Raw genomic sequence first — 18,187 nt, 5'->3', positions numbered from 1 at the left:
GATCCATCCTCCAGATTCCCATCCCCTAAAACCAGACCTTGCTCAGCCAGCCACTGTCCCTAGCTTTGGGAAAAAACGGGGCTCTGCTGCCCACCTGGCACCTACCCTCCCTTCCAGGCTGGTCCAGAAGAACCTCCTTCTTGGCAATGATGCTGACTGCCAAGGTGAAGGCCGAAGTCACATAGTAACGCCCCAGCCTGGCAAGGATGTCCACGCCACAGCCCTCTGGGAAGTACAGGTCCAAGGCTGAGTTGATCACAGAAGCAATCTGGTGGGACAGGGATGGGGGACAATGCATGTGTGAAATGGGGGGTTTACATACTGAGGACTTGCTATAGCTGCAAGTCTATTTCTTTTTTAAGATTTTATTTATTTATTTGAGAGAGAGAGAGCACATGAGAGGGGGGAGGGTCAGAGGGAGAAGCAGACTCCCTGCTGAGCAGGGAGCCCGATGTGGGACTCGATTCCGGGACTCCAGGATCATGAACTGAGCCGAAGGCAGTCGCTTAACCAACTGAGCCACCCAGGCGCCCTGCAAGTCTATTTCTTGAAAGCTTCTTCGATTTCAGAAAGAAGCACTTGGCAGCTACTAAGGCCCCAGACTGGGGACTGGAGACCGCCGGTCAGGCTTCCTGACGTAGGAGGCAGACGGAGCTGGGTCAAGACCCTCATGCTTGTGTAAATCACCTTCCTCAACGCCCCCACGACGGGAAGAGGTGTTCTTAACGTAATACTTGGTACTCAGGTTCCAGAAGCCCTGATGTAGATCTTTCATAAATGGCCAAAGTGTTAAATGACACATTTTTCACAGAAAATAAAGAGAATGAAAATCAAAATCACCCGCAATTCTATCATCCAGATTGTTAATCACTGTTAACTTTTTGGAGTAGTTCCTTTAATTCTTTTTCTATATAAACACTGTTTTTTATTATAAACATGATAAGGCTATGCATATGCTTTATAACCTGTTCTACTCAACAGACTCTGAATGATCTCACATGGGAGTCATACGAATGTACCATAATTTAACCACTTTCCGAGTGTTAGATGGACCAGGAAAGTCCACTGGGTTTTTGTTATGAACACTGCTACGATGCTCATCTTTGAGGCTAACTCTTTGCGTCTGTGGGGGATTATTTTCTTAGGGTCAGTCCTGAGATATGGATGTCCCCGGACCTGGCTCTTATTAGGGAGAGGCGACCCCTAGTGGTTGGAATGGGAATTGCGGGGGCACATTTTTCTTGATTTCATCTCAGACGGAAAGAAGCAGACAGAAGGTGGGCTTTTCCCTTCCCTGCCCTCCCGTTTGATTTCTCATCAGCTCACCTGAGGGAGAACAGAGCATGCCAGGCCCTCAGAGAGTTTCAGGACTTATAGAAATAGGCCTGGTTAAACAAATACATGCAAGGACTAGAGTCAGAGAGTGTTGGATGTGTGTCCAACTCGGCCGTAGACTCAGAAAGTGACATAACCTCGAGGAGCCTCAGTTTGCTCAGCTGTAACATGGGGCTAATAATAAGATGATCCGAGTAAAGCAGCAAGCACAGCATGCAGTGCCTGGGACCCACTCAACAGTGCCGGGTATGCCGACCCCACCTCCCGCAGAGCCCAGTACCACACTTCTGACCCCAGGGTTACCTCTTCGAATCTCACTTTGGCCCCCTCCAATCCAGGGAAGCCACCGCCAAGGTCCAGGATGTGCATCCCATGGCCCAGCTCAGCGCCCATTTCAAACACAAGCCGGGCGTCTGCGATGGACTGAGTGTAGGCGTGAAGGTCAGGACAGCCACTGCCAATGTGAAAACTGGGAAGGGTGGAAGACCCTCGGCTTACATGCAAGGCCCCAGGTGCCACCGCCTCAGCCCCCGCCAGGAGCAGCCTTGGACAGGCACAATGGGCATCATGCCCATTCTACAGATATAGTGACTGAGGGCCCCGGAGGGTAAATGCATTGCCAAGGGTCACGGGGCAAGTGAGGAGTGGACAAGAGACTAGATCCAAGGTCCCTTAGCACTTGGTGTCCCTCCCATCCCATCATGCTGCCACTGGGGCTAAGCCCTCTGGGATGAAGAGCTGGGCCCGCGTCAGCCAGGTCCGTATATTCCTCTCAGTCAGCGCTGCGCTTTCATTTCCCCGTCTGTAAAGTGGGGATAAGATCCCACAAGGCTGTGGGATAATGTTCCTGAAGCATTTAGCACAGTGCCTGGCATATCCTAAGCACAGAATAAATAAAAGCTATACTATTAGGTCATTATCATGACTTCGTCCCTATCCCTGAGAGCAAAGATGTGGCTACACGACCTCTGGCCTATAATAAGTTGGTATAACTCCTGCAAAGCCAGGTACCTCCTGGGGCCTCCTGGGACAAGATCTTCTGGGGAACCATGAGGTCGAGGCAATGGGACACTCCATCCTTTCCTTCCAAAGAGAGGAAACTCTCCACTGGCAGGATTCTAGGCCCAGGGACAGGCCTTCCTTGGAGGCCCTGAGGGAGGTCTCATAGAGAATTGATTCACTCCTGGGAAAGAGGCAGTGGGCCTGACAGGGCTGGTGCAGCTTCCGGGCACTCACCTCACCCCCACCACCTCCACGTGGCTCCTCTTGGCATTTTCAAGCAGGTGTCTGCAGGATTTCAGCGACGCTCCAAACTTGAAGCTCAGGGGGCTCAGGGAGTGAGATTCATCAGTGGCAATGCACAGAACCAGCCTGAGGAGACACACAGCGCACCTCTGCCGCGTGGACCCCACCCCCCCAACCCCAACCATGTCCTCTCGGAGAACAAGGGTATAAATTCAGAGCTGCCCACCCCACCGGGCCCTCACCCCTTCCTGCCCCTGCACTGCCAGTCAGCCTCCGAGGCCCATCCAATCCCCTCCCTAAACGTCCCTCGGCCCATCCCCACGGCCCCTGCCCTGGTCCCGACCTCACCAGCTCTCCCTGGCAGCTCCACTTCCTCCGAATCAGCCTCTACACCGGCCAGGCTTTTCCAAATTTTCTTGTATGAGGGGAACCATTTTTTTAAATACAGACATATTGAGAACCCCCAAATCACGTAAAACTGACAAAATGGAAGCTGCTTTGGGTGAACCAGAGTGGCCCCCCCAGCCTCCCCATCACCCCGAGGAGGCCTCCCTGGAGCCCCCCACAGCGTCAGGTGACCGCGTGAAAGCCTCAGCCAGAGCAAAATGTCCAGCCCTGAGCCCCGCCAAAGCCCATGTGCATCAGGTCCCTGCCCTGGGACTGTGACCCACCAGCGATCATGTTTGCCCTCACCCCTCGCACAGGTCTGTTCCGGCCACACCAAATTTCTGCTCATCCCTCACACGCCCCCGGCCGCTTCCAACCCCCTCGCATTCTGTGCTTTGATGCGCTCCGCTAATTCTACTCCCTCCTCAGGCCCACCTCGAAGGCCACCTCCTCCATGCAGCTTTCCTGACCACCCTCCTCTTGCTCCTTCAGCCTGTGACTTTGACCCCCAGAATACCACCAGCTTTGTTCTGACTGGGCTGCCATGGTTATCTCTGCCTTGGCCCTCATCAGGCCCCGGCTCGCTGGGTCCGGTCCAGGAGCACCCGCCCCAGACTCCTGGGACTGTGGCCAGGTCCAGGGCAGGCTCCTCTGCTCCAGCACCACTCCTCCCTCCCCCTCTGCCCTCACACTCAGCCCAGCCCTTCCCACGAGTGGTTCTCTGCTTACTTGGCACTGGGGTGGCTCTTTACCACCTTAGCCAGCTCCGCCTCGTTGTCAAAGCTCAGCAGCCGGACCCCATGCTTGGCAGCGTACTTGATCTGTGCGATTTGCTTACAGGGGTTGGCGTAGACGATCTTACTGGCAGGGACGCCAATACGCTGGACCAACTCCATCTCTGCCTGTGGGGTCCCAAAGGTGATGGTGAGGAGGCTCAAGGCCTACCAGGCCCACAGAAGTCGAGGAAGCACAAATGAGGGGCAGAGTCATAGCTATGCAGGGGGAGGTCCCTAAGAAGTGGGCCTCATTTGTACACAACAGATATGTGAAAATCAGGACTCATGCCGGTTCACCATTCTTTGACAGACAAGGCTGCCATAGACAGCCGTGCAGGTGGTGCACTGTACAATTGAGGGGAGGGAGGTCCCATTCACAGAGAATCCATGGTAGATTTTTCTATTTGTTACGACTTCCTGGCAGTAAAGCATCTCAGTCTCACAAAATCAGTATATTCATTATAAGTGCCTCAAGGATGGGGTACATTTTCTAATTCACTCAAAGACATTACATGGAGTCATGATAGCCCTAACAATAGGCACCTGATACATTTTCCTGGCAGACTTAATGTTTAAAGAATATTCCCGGGGCGCCTGGGTGGCTCAGTCATTAAGCATCTGCCTTTGGCTCAGGTCATGATCCCAGGGTCCTGGAATGGAGCCCCGCGTCGGGCTCCCCGCTCCACGGGAAGCCTGCTTCTCCCTCCCCGACTCCCCCTGCTTGTGTTCCCTCTCTCACTGTGTCTCTCTCTGTCAAATAAATAAATAAATCTTTAAAAAATAAATAAAGACTATTCCCTGATGGGGACACCTGGGTGGCTCAGTTGGTTAAGAATCTGCCTTCGGCTCAAGTCATGATCTCAGGGTCCCTGCACAGCGGGGGGAGTCTGCTTCTCCCTCTCTGTCTGCCCCTCCCCCCACCTGTGCACGCTCACTCTCTCTTTCTCAAATAAATAAATAAAATCTTAAAAAAAAAAAAAGTATTCCTTGATGTACTGGAAAGTTCACCAGACCAAGAGTCTTTTTGACACAGGTCATCCCACAACCCAAGGCCTGCTGTGCGTGTGGCGCTGTGCTGGGTGACTCTGGCCAGCCCCTCCCATCCCTCCGGGAAGGCCTTCTCTTCCTCTCTTTTACAGAACACCGTCCCACCCGATTGCTGCATTAATGGTACAGACGAGGATGATGATGAGAGCAACCATTGTCCCTGAGCACCTACCACAGGCAGGCACTGAATGAGATGTCTGTAAACTTCTTCTATAAAGGGCCAGAGAGCAAATAGTTTATTTAGGCTTTGTGGGCTATATAGGTTCTTTTATTTTTTTTTAAGATTTTATTTATTTATTTTTAGAGAGAGGGAGAGAGAGAGAGCACCTCTGAGCTTATGTGCAAGCCACAAGCAGGGAGAGAGGCAGAGGGGCAGAGGGGGAGGCAGAGGGGCAGAGGGGGAGGGACAGGAAGAGAGAATCCAAAGCAGACTTCATGCCAGGCAGAAAGCCCAGTGTGGAGCTTGATCTCACAACCGTGAGATCATGACCTGAGCCAAAACCAAGAGCCAGACACAACGGACTGAGCCACCCCCCAGACACCCCGGCCATATAGGTTCCGTGACACCTATTCAACACTAAGGCAGCCAGACAGGGTGCATGAGTGAACGAGCGTGGCTGTGATCCGATAGAACTTGACAGAATCAGGGCGCCTGGGTGGCTCAGTTGGTGAAGCAACTGCCTTCGCTCAGGTCATGATCCCAGGGTCCTGGGATCGAGTCCCGCATCGGGCTCCCTGCTCAGCGGGGAGTCTGCTTCTTGCTCTGACCCTCTCTCCTCTCATGCTCTCTCTCACTCTCTCTCTCTCAAGTAAAAAAAAAAAAAAAGAACTTGACAGAATCAGGCAGTGGCCTGGATCTGGTGACCATCCATCGTCTGTGAACCCTTGCTTTGGATTCACTACTTTATCTACTCCTTACAGTAACCCTGCCAGAGGGGTACGGGCTCCGCTCTAGAGAGAAGGAAACTGGTACTCAGCGAGGCGACGCAGTGGGGAAGAGACAGACCCAGCTTGCAAACTCAAGTCTGACGAAGATGGAGGGCAGGAAGTCAAGAGGCAGCCAGTTCTGAAACACCGTGAGAGACACAGGGCCATCTTGAGCCATCCTGAGTTTCTAATAAGGCTCTAATTTTAATGTAGCAACTTCTCAGCACGGGGTACTTACGTGCATTATCTCACGTGATGCCTGAACTGTCCTGTGAGGTATGCATTGGCCATACTTTACACAGGACCACACTGAGTTCAGAGAAGTCCACCTGCCTGCAGAGACACAGCCAGTAAGCAGCAGAGTGGGACGAAGCTGGAATCGCTGCCCTCACAGCTGGCTTCCAAAGTCCCTGAGTCTGAGTGGATGTGCAAATGCGCTTTTGCTCCCCGCTTCACCAAATGAGGTAAGAGGAGGAAGCCACGGTAGCAATTTGGGGCTTGTGATTTAGCTCTGATTAGAAACACTTATACAGTAACTAGTGTTATTCACTGAAGGACTTCCATATGCCAGCCACAGCATTAAATATTTTATGTACCTCTTTATTTAATTCTCATGATAATTTTATGAGGCAGGAAGCAGAGGCTCAGAGGTGAAGTGACTTGTCCAAAGTCACACAGCTGCTGTGTGACTAAGTGGCTCAGCTGGGATTCTAACCCAGGACTGTCAGACTTCGGCACACGAGCTCTTAACCACAGTACTGTGATGGAGACTTCAACCTCGAAGCTGAGCTGACAGGTGTTTCTTGAGCATCCACTGAGATGCCAGGCTCTGTCCTGGTGCTAAAGAAAACAAGTGGTGAGTAAAGTAGACAAATTTCTGACCCTGTGGAACTTTCAGGCAGTGGGAAAAATAGGTAAGAACAAATGAGCGATAAATAATGAAGGAGTTACAAACGCAGAACCCTGAGGAAAAAGCACAGGATACCAGAGAGCCGGATGGGGGACCGGGATGTGAGGAGCCAAGGACAGCCTTTCTGAGGGTCAGAAAGTTAAGCTGAGCTCCACAGGAGGTCTCGTCCAGGCCCAGAGGGAAGGAAAGAATGGTTCTGATAGCAGGAAGCGGTCTGTGCTGAGGGGCTGAGGAAGAAATGTGCTCAGCCTGATCAAGGAACAGGGAACACGGGAGTGGCCTGGGCAGAGGGAGCACCATGGGGGAAGATAAGGCTGCAGGGAGGTGGGCAGAGCCAACAGGGAGACCAAGATGGCTGATGTGGATTTATATTTCATCCTGCGAGTCAAGGGAATCCATTGGAAGGGTTTCAAGGAGGGAAATGGCACAGTCAGATTTGCACTTTAACTGCAGGGTTTAAACGCACATCGCTCTGGCTACCATGTGAACACGGACTCAGGAAGGGCCGAGAAGATTCTGGGGGGACTGGTCGCAATCGTCCGGGGTGAGGGAACAGATGGGGGAGAGGTGATCTGGGGGCAGGGCCGGCAAGCCTGGTGGTGGCTGGCTGGTGGGGCTGTCTGACTCCATGCCCAGCAGGCCAAGCAGCCCTTCTCCAAGGGGAAGATGGTGAACGCGTTGGAACACACCGGGTTCCAAGCGTCTTGTGGGATCCCGGCAGCTGCTGGAGATATAAGGTCTGGGCTGGTGATCAAAACGTGGGAGGTGGCGGAATACTGATGGTATTTACAGTGGTGGGAGGAGATGAAATTCCCTAAGAGGAGGGAGAGTTTGCAAGAGAAAGGGAGCCTGAGACAGAATCCAGAGGAGCTCTCCCATTGAGAGAGAGGGAAGTCAGGCACCCAGGACCTACAGAGAGGGGAGGAAGAAGGACATGACCAGAAGAGGGGCAACAGCACATACATTATATATTCTTGTCGCGGCACAACCGACAGAATGGGAGAAGATATTTGCAAATGACATATCAGATAAAGGGCTAGTATCCAAACTCTATATAAAGAACTTATCAAACTCAACACCCAAAGAACAAATAACCCAGTCAGGAAATGGGCAGAAGACATGAACAGACATTTCTTCAAAGAAGACATTCAAATGGCCAACAGACACATGGAAAAGTGCTCAACATCCCTCGGCATCAGGCAAATACAAGTCAAAACCACAATGAGGCCACTTCACACCCGTCAGAATGGCTAAAATTAACAAGTCAGGAAATGACAGATGTTGGTGAGGATGCGGAGAAAGGGGAACCCTCCTACACTGTTGGTGGGAATGCAGGCTGCTGCAGCCACTCTGGAAAACAGTATGGAGGTTCCCCAGAAAGTTGAAAATAGAGCTACTCTACGACCGACCCAGCAATTGCACTACTGGGTATTTACCCCAAAGATACAAATGTAGGGATCCGAAGGGGCACCTGCACCCCGATGTTTATAGCAGCAATGTCCACAATAGCCAAACTGTGGAAAGAGCCTAGATGTTCATCCACAGATGAATGGATAAAGAAGATGTGGTATATATATATATATATATATATATACAATGGATATTATGCAGCCATCAAAAAGAATGAAATCTTGCCATTTGCAACGACGTGGATGGAACTAGAGGGTATTATGCTAAGTGAAATAAGTCAATCAGAGAAAGAGAAGTATTATATGATCTCACTGATATGAGGAATTTGAGAAACAAGACAGGGGATCACAGGGGAAGGGAGGGAAAAATGAAACAAGACAAAACCAGAGAGGAAGACAAACCATAAGAGGCTCTTAATCTCAGGAAACAAACTGAGGGCTGCTGGAGTGGTGGGGGGTGGGAGGGATGGGGTGGCTGGGTGATGGACACTGGGGAGGGTGTGTGCTATGGTGAGCGCTGTGAATTGTGTAAGACTGATGAATCACAGACCTGTACCTCTGAAAAAAATAATACATTATATGTTAATTAAAAAAATAAATTATATATATATATATATATATTCTTGTCATGGCAAACCTTGTCTTGCAACTCGTGTCTGCACAGAGGGAGGGTGTCGACTGTCCCAGGAGCAGGGGGTGGGAGGCCAGGTACAGAGCAGCACTCCCATTCAGCTGATTGACGTCTGAAGTCTTTAAAACTAGCAGCATAGGTTATTGTTGAGTGTCTTTAAAAAGAATCTGTCACAAATGGGGAGTTGCTCTTCAGTGGGTATAAAGTTCCTGTCCTGCAAGATGAAGGAAGTCCTAGAGATCTGCCGAACCATGTTTATAGTCAACAAGACTGTGCTGTACACACAAAAATGTGGTAAGAGGGTAGATCTCAAGGTAAGTGTTCCTTTTTCTTTTTTAAGATTTTATTTGTTTGAGAGAGAGAGGGTGCATGTGCAATGCACAAGCAGGGGGAGGGGCAGAGGCAGAGGCAGAGGGAGAAGCAGGCTCCCGCTGAGCAGGGAGCCCAACGTGGGGCTCGATCCCAGGACCCTGGGATCATGACCTGAGCCGAAGGCAGACGCTTAACCGACTGAGCCACCCAGGCGCCCCTCACATTAAATGTTCTTACTACAAAAACAGTTGCTGTGTTGAATGTTACTGAGAGTCCGGAAAATAAGAGGACCAAGGAATGTCCCTGACAAGGTCTAAATGCATGGACATGACGGACAGATCTTCAACACCTGCCGAGTTTAAAGCTATTGCAACACAGTACCCACCACATAAACATCTCTTACATTTAATACATTTTCTATGGATCATAGTTGTACCTAGTTTTTAAACACCATATACCCACCAAACTCAAACTCATAATGGTGATTATCTCTGGAGACAGAAAGCTGATGGCCTACATGTGTGTGTGAATGAATCAATGCATTCTTTGAATAATTCAAAATGCATGTTTAAAATCAAGTACTTACTGAACCTTGGAGATCGCTGGGGATGTTAGTAAGAGATTCCTTGGAGTAGTGACAGTGGAAATGGGGACGCATGGCTCAGATGCCGGGGCTAAGGGAAAGAGCCAGGTGCACACAGGCGAGTGTAGACAACTCTGGCCTCAAAGAGGCAGCACGGGACTGGGCTAGGGGATGGGAGGATGCTGATAGAGACAGCAAGTTCTAGAAGGCAGGATGGAGGCAGGGGAGGTGACATAAAGTCCCTGGGAAGGTGGGTGGGTGGACCAGAGCCCCATGCAAGGTGTGGCTTGTGCCCTTGACCTGTCCACGGCATAACTACAGCCCCGCTCACACCCGGCCCTAGGTCAATGTCGGCCAATGTTAAGCGTACCCACTAGTGATGGCCAACCAGAAGAGGGCAGCGTCGGCCTTTCAAGAGAAGCATCCCGGATCCACCTCTCAGTAAGCCGGCTCCTCCCACCTGCAGGGAGGGGGCGTGGCCTCTCTCGGCCCTGGGGGTCAGCAAGGCAATCGTCACCAGCTGGAGCCCAGCTCTGCCCTGCCCTCCGCTAGGGAAAGATGCTGTAGACCCCACTGCCGCTGGCCCTACTCACGTGGCCACTTCCCAGCGAGTCGCTCTCCCCCTGCGCCCCCTTGCCAGTCTGTTAAATGCTTCCTCACTGGGCTGTTGTCAGAATCAGGGTAGTAATAATTACCTCACAGGGTTGTTGCGAGAATAAAATGAGATCATATACAGAAAACACTTGGCAAAGTGCCTGGCAGGACAGAAGCACTCAGCAACAGTACGTGCTTTTAACATCCCTGCGGACTTCAAAGTCTAAGCCCTTAACACCCTCTAACTCTGCTCTTTGGAGGCCAGCCCTGAGGCCAGACGGCCAAGCACAGGGGCCCACCTCTGGGTTTCCAGACACACAGGACTAGTCAGGGGGTTTGGGTCCTGTTCTTCACCCCTAGACCAAGAAGGCTGGAAAAGGAGCCCCTCCCTCCTCTCCCAGGGCCGAGCCCTGGCATGCCCGCAGGGGGACGTCCAGGCTCTGCTACCAGCAAGCTGTGCGGTTGGCCCCCAGTCTCCTCGACTGTAAAATGGCGATCTCTCTCCCTACGCACCTCACGGGCTTGATGTGAGACACACATGAAGCTAGGTGTGCAAAACAAGAGCTAATGCAAGGGGGTTTTGCGGTGACAATGGGGAGAGACTCACCTATCACTAAGAGCGTTAACGTCGTCTTTGAAAAAGGTTAACCTGCTTATTCTCACCATCCCACCATGGTGCACACCTCTTTCCCACCCAGAATCCCTCCACCCCTGTCATCCTGCCCAGGCTAGCTCTCCTCCTTTCTCCTCCAGGGTCCCTTTCTAGAATCCTCCTCACAACACCCAACCATACTGTTGACCAGGATTTGAAAAGAGTTCCCCTCAAAACAATCATTACTAACCATTAAAAAAATAACAGTAATGACAATATCACAAAGCAACGCCCACCAGGTTTGTTCTCACCTCAGGGCCTTTGCACTTGCTGTGCCCTCTGCCTGGAAGCTCTTCCCCTAGTTATCCACCTGGCTTGATCCTTTGCTTCCTTCGGGTCTGTCTTCAAATTTCAGCAAAGCCTTCCCTGGCCAAACTACATAAAAGTACAATCCTCCTACTACATCAAAAACTTATGATGTAATGTATGGTGATTAACATAACAATAAAAAGATGAAAAAAAAAAAGTACAATCCTCCCTCCTAACATTTCCTACTTCCCTTCCCCACTTTAACTTTCTCCCTACCATTGACCATCTAAAATAATATAGATTTTCATTGTTTAACTTATTTGGTTTTTAGAAAGCAAGTTCCCTGAAAGAAGAGCCTTTTTTGTTTGACTTGGTTTGGTTTGTTCACTTGCTAAATCCCCACCTGGAATAGAACGTGCCCCCTGGTAGGTGCTCAAAAAAGTTTTGCTGAATGAATAAATATGTCCAAAGCAGGACTCTGAGGAAACTTTGTAAGCTTGAACGCTTTCATCAACTAAGAACAGGAAGAAAATAGATGAGTGAAGCATTCAACTCCAAGACAGCAGAGCCTGTCTTACTCAACACTGTATTGTCAGCCCTAGTTACACACTGACCCTCACACTGGAGTTCAACGACTAGAGAACGACAGTAAATAAGCAAAGTAAATCTAGAGAGAGCAGGAGGGGAATTAAGTCAACAGCATTAATCTCATTACAAAGGCAGAAAAATTGGCAACACAACAGAATTCTCAAAGGATTAGTTGAGAAAATGTACTGTCACACATTACTAAGACTATAAAAGAAAAAAAACAATGGTAAGAAGGTGTTTTTGTTTTGTTTTGTCTTGTTTTAATTAGAAGAATACCATGTATAGCTCTATGCCAAGAAGCTTGAAAATCTCCATTAAAAAGGTGACCCACCTGCCCAGAGACACACACGGCTTTCGGCTTCCCGGCTTCCCGTTTAGAACTTCCATGCTTGTTTCTCCCTCCCTCATCCCTTCAACCCCCCTCCCAAGTGGGTGGCCTGTCCCAGGGGGCAGGGGCCAATGGCAGGTCACCCCTGCTTCCCCAGGGCCCACTGGCAGCACCCCAGCCTCGTGCGTGCTTAGCAGGCAGAGACAGTCAGTGTGTCGGCTGGGGGCAGGGGCTCACCTTGTTGGCACAGCTGAAGCCCAGCCCCAGCTCGGCCAGGACCTTCAGCACACCTGGGCTGCTGTTGCACTTGACCGTGTAAAAGGGCCGGACTCGAGGCAGGCACTTCAGGAAGCAGAAGTGCTTCCTCACCACAGCACCCAGGTCGGCCACGAAGAAGGCAGCAACATCACCCTGCGCAAGAAGAGTGAATGTGAGACCCCCGCTCAGCTCCCTCCTGGAGCATGCCATCCACCGTCCTCCTGGCGAACCTGCCCCAGGCCCGGCTCTGGCTGCCAAGCCACCTGGCTCTCCATTCCCTGCACAGAAGGCCTGCATTCGGGGTTCTATGATCTGGCTCCCGCCCCTCCTCCCCTCACGGCAGCTCCAGCTCCAGCCCCACACTGCTGCGTTTCCCCACCTCCAAGCTCTTGCTGCCACCATGCCCTTCGCACAGAATCCCCTTGCCCCCGCTCAGCTCTGGCAAATGCCCAGTCTATCTTCAAGTTTCACCTCCCCCAAAACAATAAGGCAGTTAACTCTGCCTTTAATGCTCTCACTGCATTTTGCACATGCTTTCAAAGTATTGGAACTTTATATACATTCATCTTCTCCTGAAAAAGTTAGATTCTTTGCAGGCCAAAGCTATGGCCTGCAGCCCACGGCCTTCCACATGTAGGCGCTGGCTGAAGCCTTGCGCGAATCCCACCGCCACTGCGACCAATGCCCGGGAGCAACCGGTCATCACAGATTTGCTGAGGGCAAAACATGTACGAGGCTCTGGGTGAGACAGCATTACTTCAACCCTCACTGGAACTGTTTCCCTTTTATGCTACACTTTTTTTTACTGAAGCCCACTTGGTGTCTGACATGATGCTAAGGGACAGAGCTGACCAGACAGGGCTCCAGCCCTGAAGGGGCTTGGGTCTTGAAGACAGGATTGCTTTGAGCAATGACAGTCCCGTTCAATAAATGCTCCGTGGGAGTTCCCCCACAAGGCAGCGGAGGCCACAGAGAATAGGAAATACAAAATCGGCCCGGGAGATTAGGACAAAGTGACACTGATGAGTAATGAGGAAGGACAGAAATAGGTAGGGCCAGACAGGCCGGCAGAGGGGCATTCCAGGCAGAGGGAGCGGCTGTGAAGGCAGAGCTTGGGCTTGACCCTGCAGGTGGCGGGGGACCGCCAGACAATTCTGAGCTTGAGGCCGGCTGTGATGGAGTCGGAGCAGGTGGGATGAGGGCAGGGAGGAGGTTAGTGGGCCCCTAGAGAGTTGAGGTCTGAACTACAAAGCCAGGGCCGGGCACAGCACCCCGGCGGGTGGCGTAAGGAGCTTGGTGGCGTCCTGATGACAGGGGGAAGCTGGACTCCCAGGTTTCTGACCTAGAGGGCTGGGTAGATGGTGGTGGTGCTGTTCATCAGGGCAAGGCAGGCAGGGAGGACAAAGTTTGGGGCAAAAACAAGGAAATGGGGGTCAAATGAGCCCATCTCTGGCCAAAAGCAAGGACTGAACGCCAAATATGAAGGAAGATGAGGGCCAGAGGAGTCCTTCCAGAAAAGGCAGCTGGGCCTGCACGGGGAACAAGAGACCCACCCCCACTCCCAGTCCCTCACCGCGGTGGCCTGTGAGGCCCCCAGAGTGAGCTCCTCCAACAGGTCTCGGGTGCTGAAGCCCTCCTCCACCATCACAAAGTCTGTTTCGCTCAAGTAGCCAGCCATGCCGAGGAGGAGGAGCAGATGGGCTGGATGGAGCCGCCGCCCGGGCCGCCTTAGAAAGTATGCAACACACTGCGGGGGGAAGGGGGTGTGTAAAGTGAGGGGGCCCGCTGGGGGGCTGCCCTCTGATGCCCGTCTGACCTCCCCAAGGCGGGGCGCCCAGTCCTGACACACCCCACCGACTGCACAAGCCTAGGGAGTTTAGGTCCCCTGGGAAGGGTGGGGACGACCAGGAATCCTGACTGGGACAAGGCATAACATGCCTAAGATGTCACTGCCTCTCCGAGCTTCAGTTTCCCCATCTGTAAAATGGATGGATTATTTTGGAAATCCTTTCCAGTTATGAAATTCGGGTTTTAGCAAAAAGGGAAAGAACGAGAGGGAGCAGGAAAGTCAAGAAGCTCGGATGGGGAAGTTTTCAGGGGACCCTCAGTCTTGACCACGCCCAACTAGAGGCTGGGAGTGGCCCCACCAAGGAGTCTCAGCCCCAGAGCAGGAGTTTAGGTTCGAGTCCGCCCCCGCTCCGTGACCTTGGGTACGCCCTGTCCCCTCTCCGAGCCTCAGTTTCACCGTTTGTAAATGGGGGGGGGAGCAGGTCCTGACGTGCTAGGATTCTAAGCGTGCATGGGGCCACATGGTGGGTAGGGGTCGTGGGCTCCCGGGCGGGAACCGAAGGCTGAGGTTCTGCCCCGGTGAGCCTTCCCGAGTGCAGGGCCGAGAACCCGCCCCCCACACCCCCTTACCAAGCTCCGTCCTCCTTCGCGGGGGCCAGAGCCAGGCGCGCTGCTAGGGGGGGTCGCCGGTGACCTCGAAACTTGTGCAACACCCCAAGGAGGAGTGGCAGTTGCGGAGCCGAGGCCCCTGCTGAGAGGAGGCAAGGGGGCCAGGGGCAGGTCAGCACTGGAGCCGAGGACGCCTGCCCCCGGAGGCTCCCCGAGCCACTCCCCGCACTCGCCTTAAAACGCATTTACACGGCTTCGGCCCATAGGTCTCCCCAGCGAGTGAACTGGATCCTCGGCGCCTCCGCTCGCCCCCTCCCCCCGGCTCGGGCCCCGCGGCCTGCGCCCCGCCCGCCCAGCAGCCACCGACCCCCACGCCCCGCCCGCCGCCTGCCGCCTGCTTATATAAACCCCGCCCAGGCCCCGCCCCTGGGTCCCAGGCCCCGCCCCTCTCGGCCCCCTCCGTAGCCCTGGCAACCGGGTGCCGCCACCCCATTGGTCGATTCCGACATAAAGCATTCAGCTCCGCCACCCTGCTCGGCAAACCTGAGTAAGCTTCAATCCTCCCGGCCCGGCTGGCTCCACCGCTACCCCACCGCTACCCCACACCGGGAAGTGGGAACTGCAGAGCCGCCGCCTCAGAATCCCGAGCGCCTACACGCTGGGAAGCTTAGGTCCTGGATCTCGCATCTTAGCGAGCGGGCAGGAAGCCAGGAGGTTTCCTTTTTGCTCTGGGATATCTTCTCTGACTACCTCCTCTCCCGGGTGCCTCTCTCCTCAACTCTGGTGATCTGCTCATTCCATCCCTCAAAGCCCGGGTCAAATGTCATCTCCTTGTGTTACTTTTCTAATAAAATCCTTATTTAGTTACCTCTCCCAGCGTCTTCTCTGATTCCTCCAACTCAAAACCCAGCTAAAATGTCTTCAGAGATGTGACTTTCCCAGCTCAGGGCAATCTTTCCCTTCACCCCACCTTCTGAATGGGGCAAACTCCTACTCACCTGCAAATAAAATGTCTCCTCCAAGGTGCATTCTCTGACTTCCTCAACTCAAAGCATTTTTTCTCTTCTACACCTAACAAACTCCTCCTGCTCACCTATCAAAGTACAGTATAATGTCACCTTCCCTGTTGAGCGTCCCATGACTTTTCTAGCCTGGAGGGACAATGGAACTCACAGCGGTTATATCTGTGTGGACTCCTCACTCATTTGGCTCTTGTTACCCAGAGCATGAGATTCCTGTTGTTGCTTTACACTTTTTGTTTGGTTACACTTCCCAGCTATTTTGTGAGTTCTCAAGGGCAGGAACTGAGTGCCTGACTCCTCAGAGTGCCCAGTGCCTGGCTGAAGAAGATTCAATATCTGTGTTACTCAAAAGCTAATCCAAAAGTTCATCTGAAACAGTGATCGTACATGAAAGAAAGAAAGAAAGAAAGAAAGAAAGAAAGAAAGAAAGAAAGAAAGAAAGAGAAAGAAAGAGAGAGAGAAAGAAAGAAAGAGGATTTCTTCGACCACATATCAAAATATGTTATAAAGCTATGGTCTTTAAAACATCATGGTGCTGTGCAGGAAGAGACAGTAGTAAAACAGAACAGAATCTAGAATAGTCTCATGCATATTGGAGAATTTGATAGGTAATGGGGGCAGCATTTCAAATCCATGGGGCCAAAGAGCTCTTTAGTCTAACATATGTGTTTATGTTCTCTGTCGGGCTGTAGGCTTCTTGGAAGCCAGAGGCACTTCTTGTCATGCCTCAGTATCTCCCTAGGGCATTGTGCGCAACCTAATCGGAAGGTGCTCAGCGTATATATGGTGTAGACCATGATAGTATGGAAGAGCCATTTTCTGCTCCCCACTCAGCCTGGCCACATGACCGCTGGGTGTCCTTGGTTGGGTCATCCTGCTTCGACCAAGGTTTCCTCTGCCTGGCTTGGTTTCCCCGCTGTGAACTGAGAGGGTTCAGACTGAATGAATTCTCTAGGCCCTTCTGCCTGGAAACTTCTTGCTTTCTATGCATTGGAGCACCCTTTCAGGGGCAGTCTGCTTTACAGGATGGGTCATTTGCAGGTCCTGGCAGGTCCATGCTTTGCGAGATTTGTAGTCATTTGCACCATAATATGAATTATGACTGAGGTCTTCCTGAGACTAAACATCTACTGATTAGGAGGGGGTAGACCGACATTGCTATGGCAGAAACCTCAAAGGGAGCCCTCAAGAAAAAGATGACAGTAAGAGAAGAGTGGGGGCACTCAAAAAAACTGGCTCTATTTTTTAAAATTATTCTTTGAGCTAGCTGTATTTGGGTGCCATGGGTCTAAGTCCACCTCACTAGCTTTTTTCATCACCTGGTACATAGTTAAATGCATAGTGGGGCCCATTCAGTACTCTTACTGAATCAATCAAAAAAGGTAAGAAGGAACAAGCCTGAATCTCCTCTGTACATTTGTAATTTGTTTAAGGGTTAGTAGTCAGAGCAGAAAAATCTGTAACCCTGGACTGGATACAGATTTATCTTTTTCCCTCCTGGGTATGTGATGTCACTGAATCTCCATGACAACCCTATGTCATAGGGGCTATAATTGTTCCCATTTTATAGATGACGAATCTGAAACTCAGAGAAGTTCGGTAAACTGCCCAGGGTTACATAGCAAGTAAAGGGGGAGCCCGGATTTAAACCCATCTGTCCCAATTCAGCCTTTATGCTTACCTGCCAACCGGTGCCTGAGCGTTTGGGCCCCAGCTCAGCAAAAGTCACGCAGTCATCCTGCTGGCATCCAGACCAGAGGCCAGTGACTCTTCTTCTGCCAATCTCCTGTGCCACCATTACCCGTGTACAGCCCTCAGAAACACGCTGCTGAAGCAGAACAAAGAGCCTCTCATCTCTGGCCAGGATCGTGTCAGGCAACTTCAACCCATTCTTCCTAAACCAATCATAATTACAGTCACAACCACCGCAAAAATATAAATGCCTTACATGTGTAGAGAACTGGAGAGTTTACAAAATACTTTCTGGTTCATCATTTCATTCAGGCTTCCCTGTGCTTCACAAGATTGGACATCGGTTCAGTTTAGGCTTGGCTGAGGAAAATAAAAGGTCAAAACTCACAAAGCGGGGCGCCTGGGTGGCTCAGTTGGTTGAGCGTCTGCCTTTGACTTGGGTCACGATCCCAGGATCCTGGCATTGAGTCCCGCATGGGGCTCCTTGCTCAGCGGGGAGTCTGCTTCTCCCTCTGCCCCTCCCCTCATGTTCACTTTCTCATTCTCTCTTTCTCCCTCTCTCTCTCTCTCTCTCTCTCCCGAAAAAATAAATAAATAAAATATTTTTTAAGAAAATATTTTATTTATTTAAGAGAGAGAGAGCAGAGCAAGAGAGAGAACACGGGCAGGGAGGAAGGGTAAGGGGAGAGGCAGAAGGAGAGGGAGAAGCAGGCTCCCCGCTGAGCAGGGAGCCCAGTGGACTGGATCCCAGGACGCTGAGATCATGACCTGAGCCGAAGGCAGACGCTTAACTGACTGAGCCACCCAGGTGCCCCTATTAGTCCCATGTTACAGATGAGAAAGTT

The 18,187-nt window shown here is 51.7% G+C and overlaps 1 protein-coding gene across 4 annotated transcripts in view; it reads right to left on the bottom strand.

The window, feature by feature from the left end:
* The window catches only part of AZIN2 (antizyme inhibitor 2), a 44,058-nt gene extending 29,068 nt beyond the window's left edge, over positions 1 to 14,990 (bottom strand). The window contains exons 1-8 of one of the 4 annotated variants that reach the window (XM_027576281.2): positions 14,862 to 14,990; positions 14,650 to 14,770; positions 13,805 to 13,978; positions 12,211 to 12,384; positions 3,697 to 3,869; positions 2,572 to 2,706; positions 1,639 to 1,804; positions 106 to 268 (exon numbers count right to left, since the gene is read on the bottom strand). In XM_027576281.2, the coding sequence (XP_027432082.1) occupies positions 106 to 268; positions 1,639 to 1,804; positions 2,572 to 2,706; positions 3,697 to 3,869; positions 12,211 to 12,384; positions 13,805 to 13,909 (916 nt within the window). In that variant the 5' untranslated portion in view covers positions 13,910 to 13,978; positions 14,650 to 14,770; positions 14,862 to 14,990. Of the gene's footprint in view, positions 1 to 105; positions 269 to 1,638; positions 1,805 to 2,571; positions 2,707 to 3,696; positions 3,870 to 11,059; positions 11,184 to 12,210; positions 12,385 to 13,804; positions 13,979 to 14,649 lie in introns of all 4 variants that reach the window. The other 3 variants (XM_027576291.2, XM_027576298.2, XM_027576271.2) reach the window with 3 other exon arrangements.
* Between the last annotated feature and the right edge of the window lie 3,197 nt (positions 14,991 to 18,187).

This window comes from Zalophus californianus, chromosome 4 (genome assembly GCF_009762305.2).
Source record: "Zalophus californianus isolate mZalCal1 chromosome 4, mZalCal1.pri.v2, whole genome shotgun sequence".
Taxonomy (NCBI): domain Eukaryota; kingdom Metazoa; phylum Chordata; class Mammalia; order Carnivora; family Otariidae; genus Zalophus; species Zalophus californianus.
This window is presented reverse-complemented; position numbering and strand designations above follow the sequence as displayed.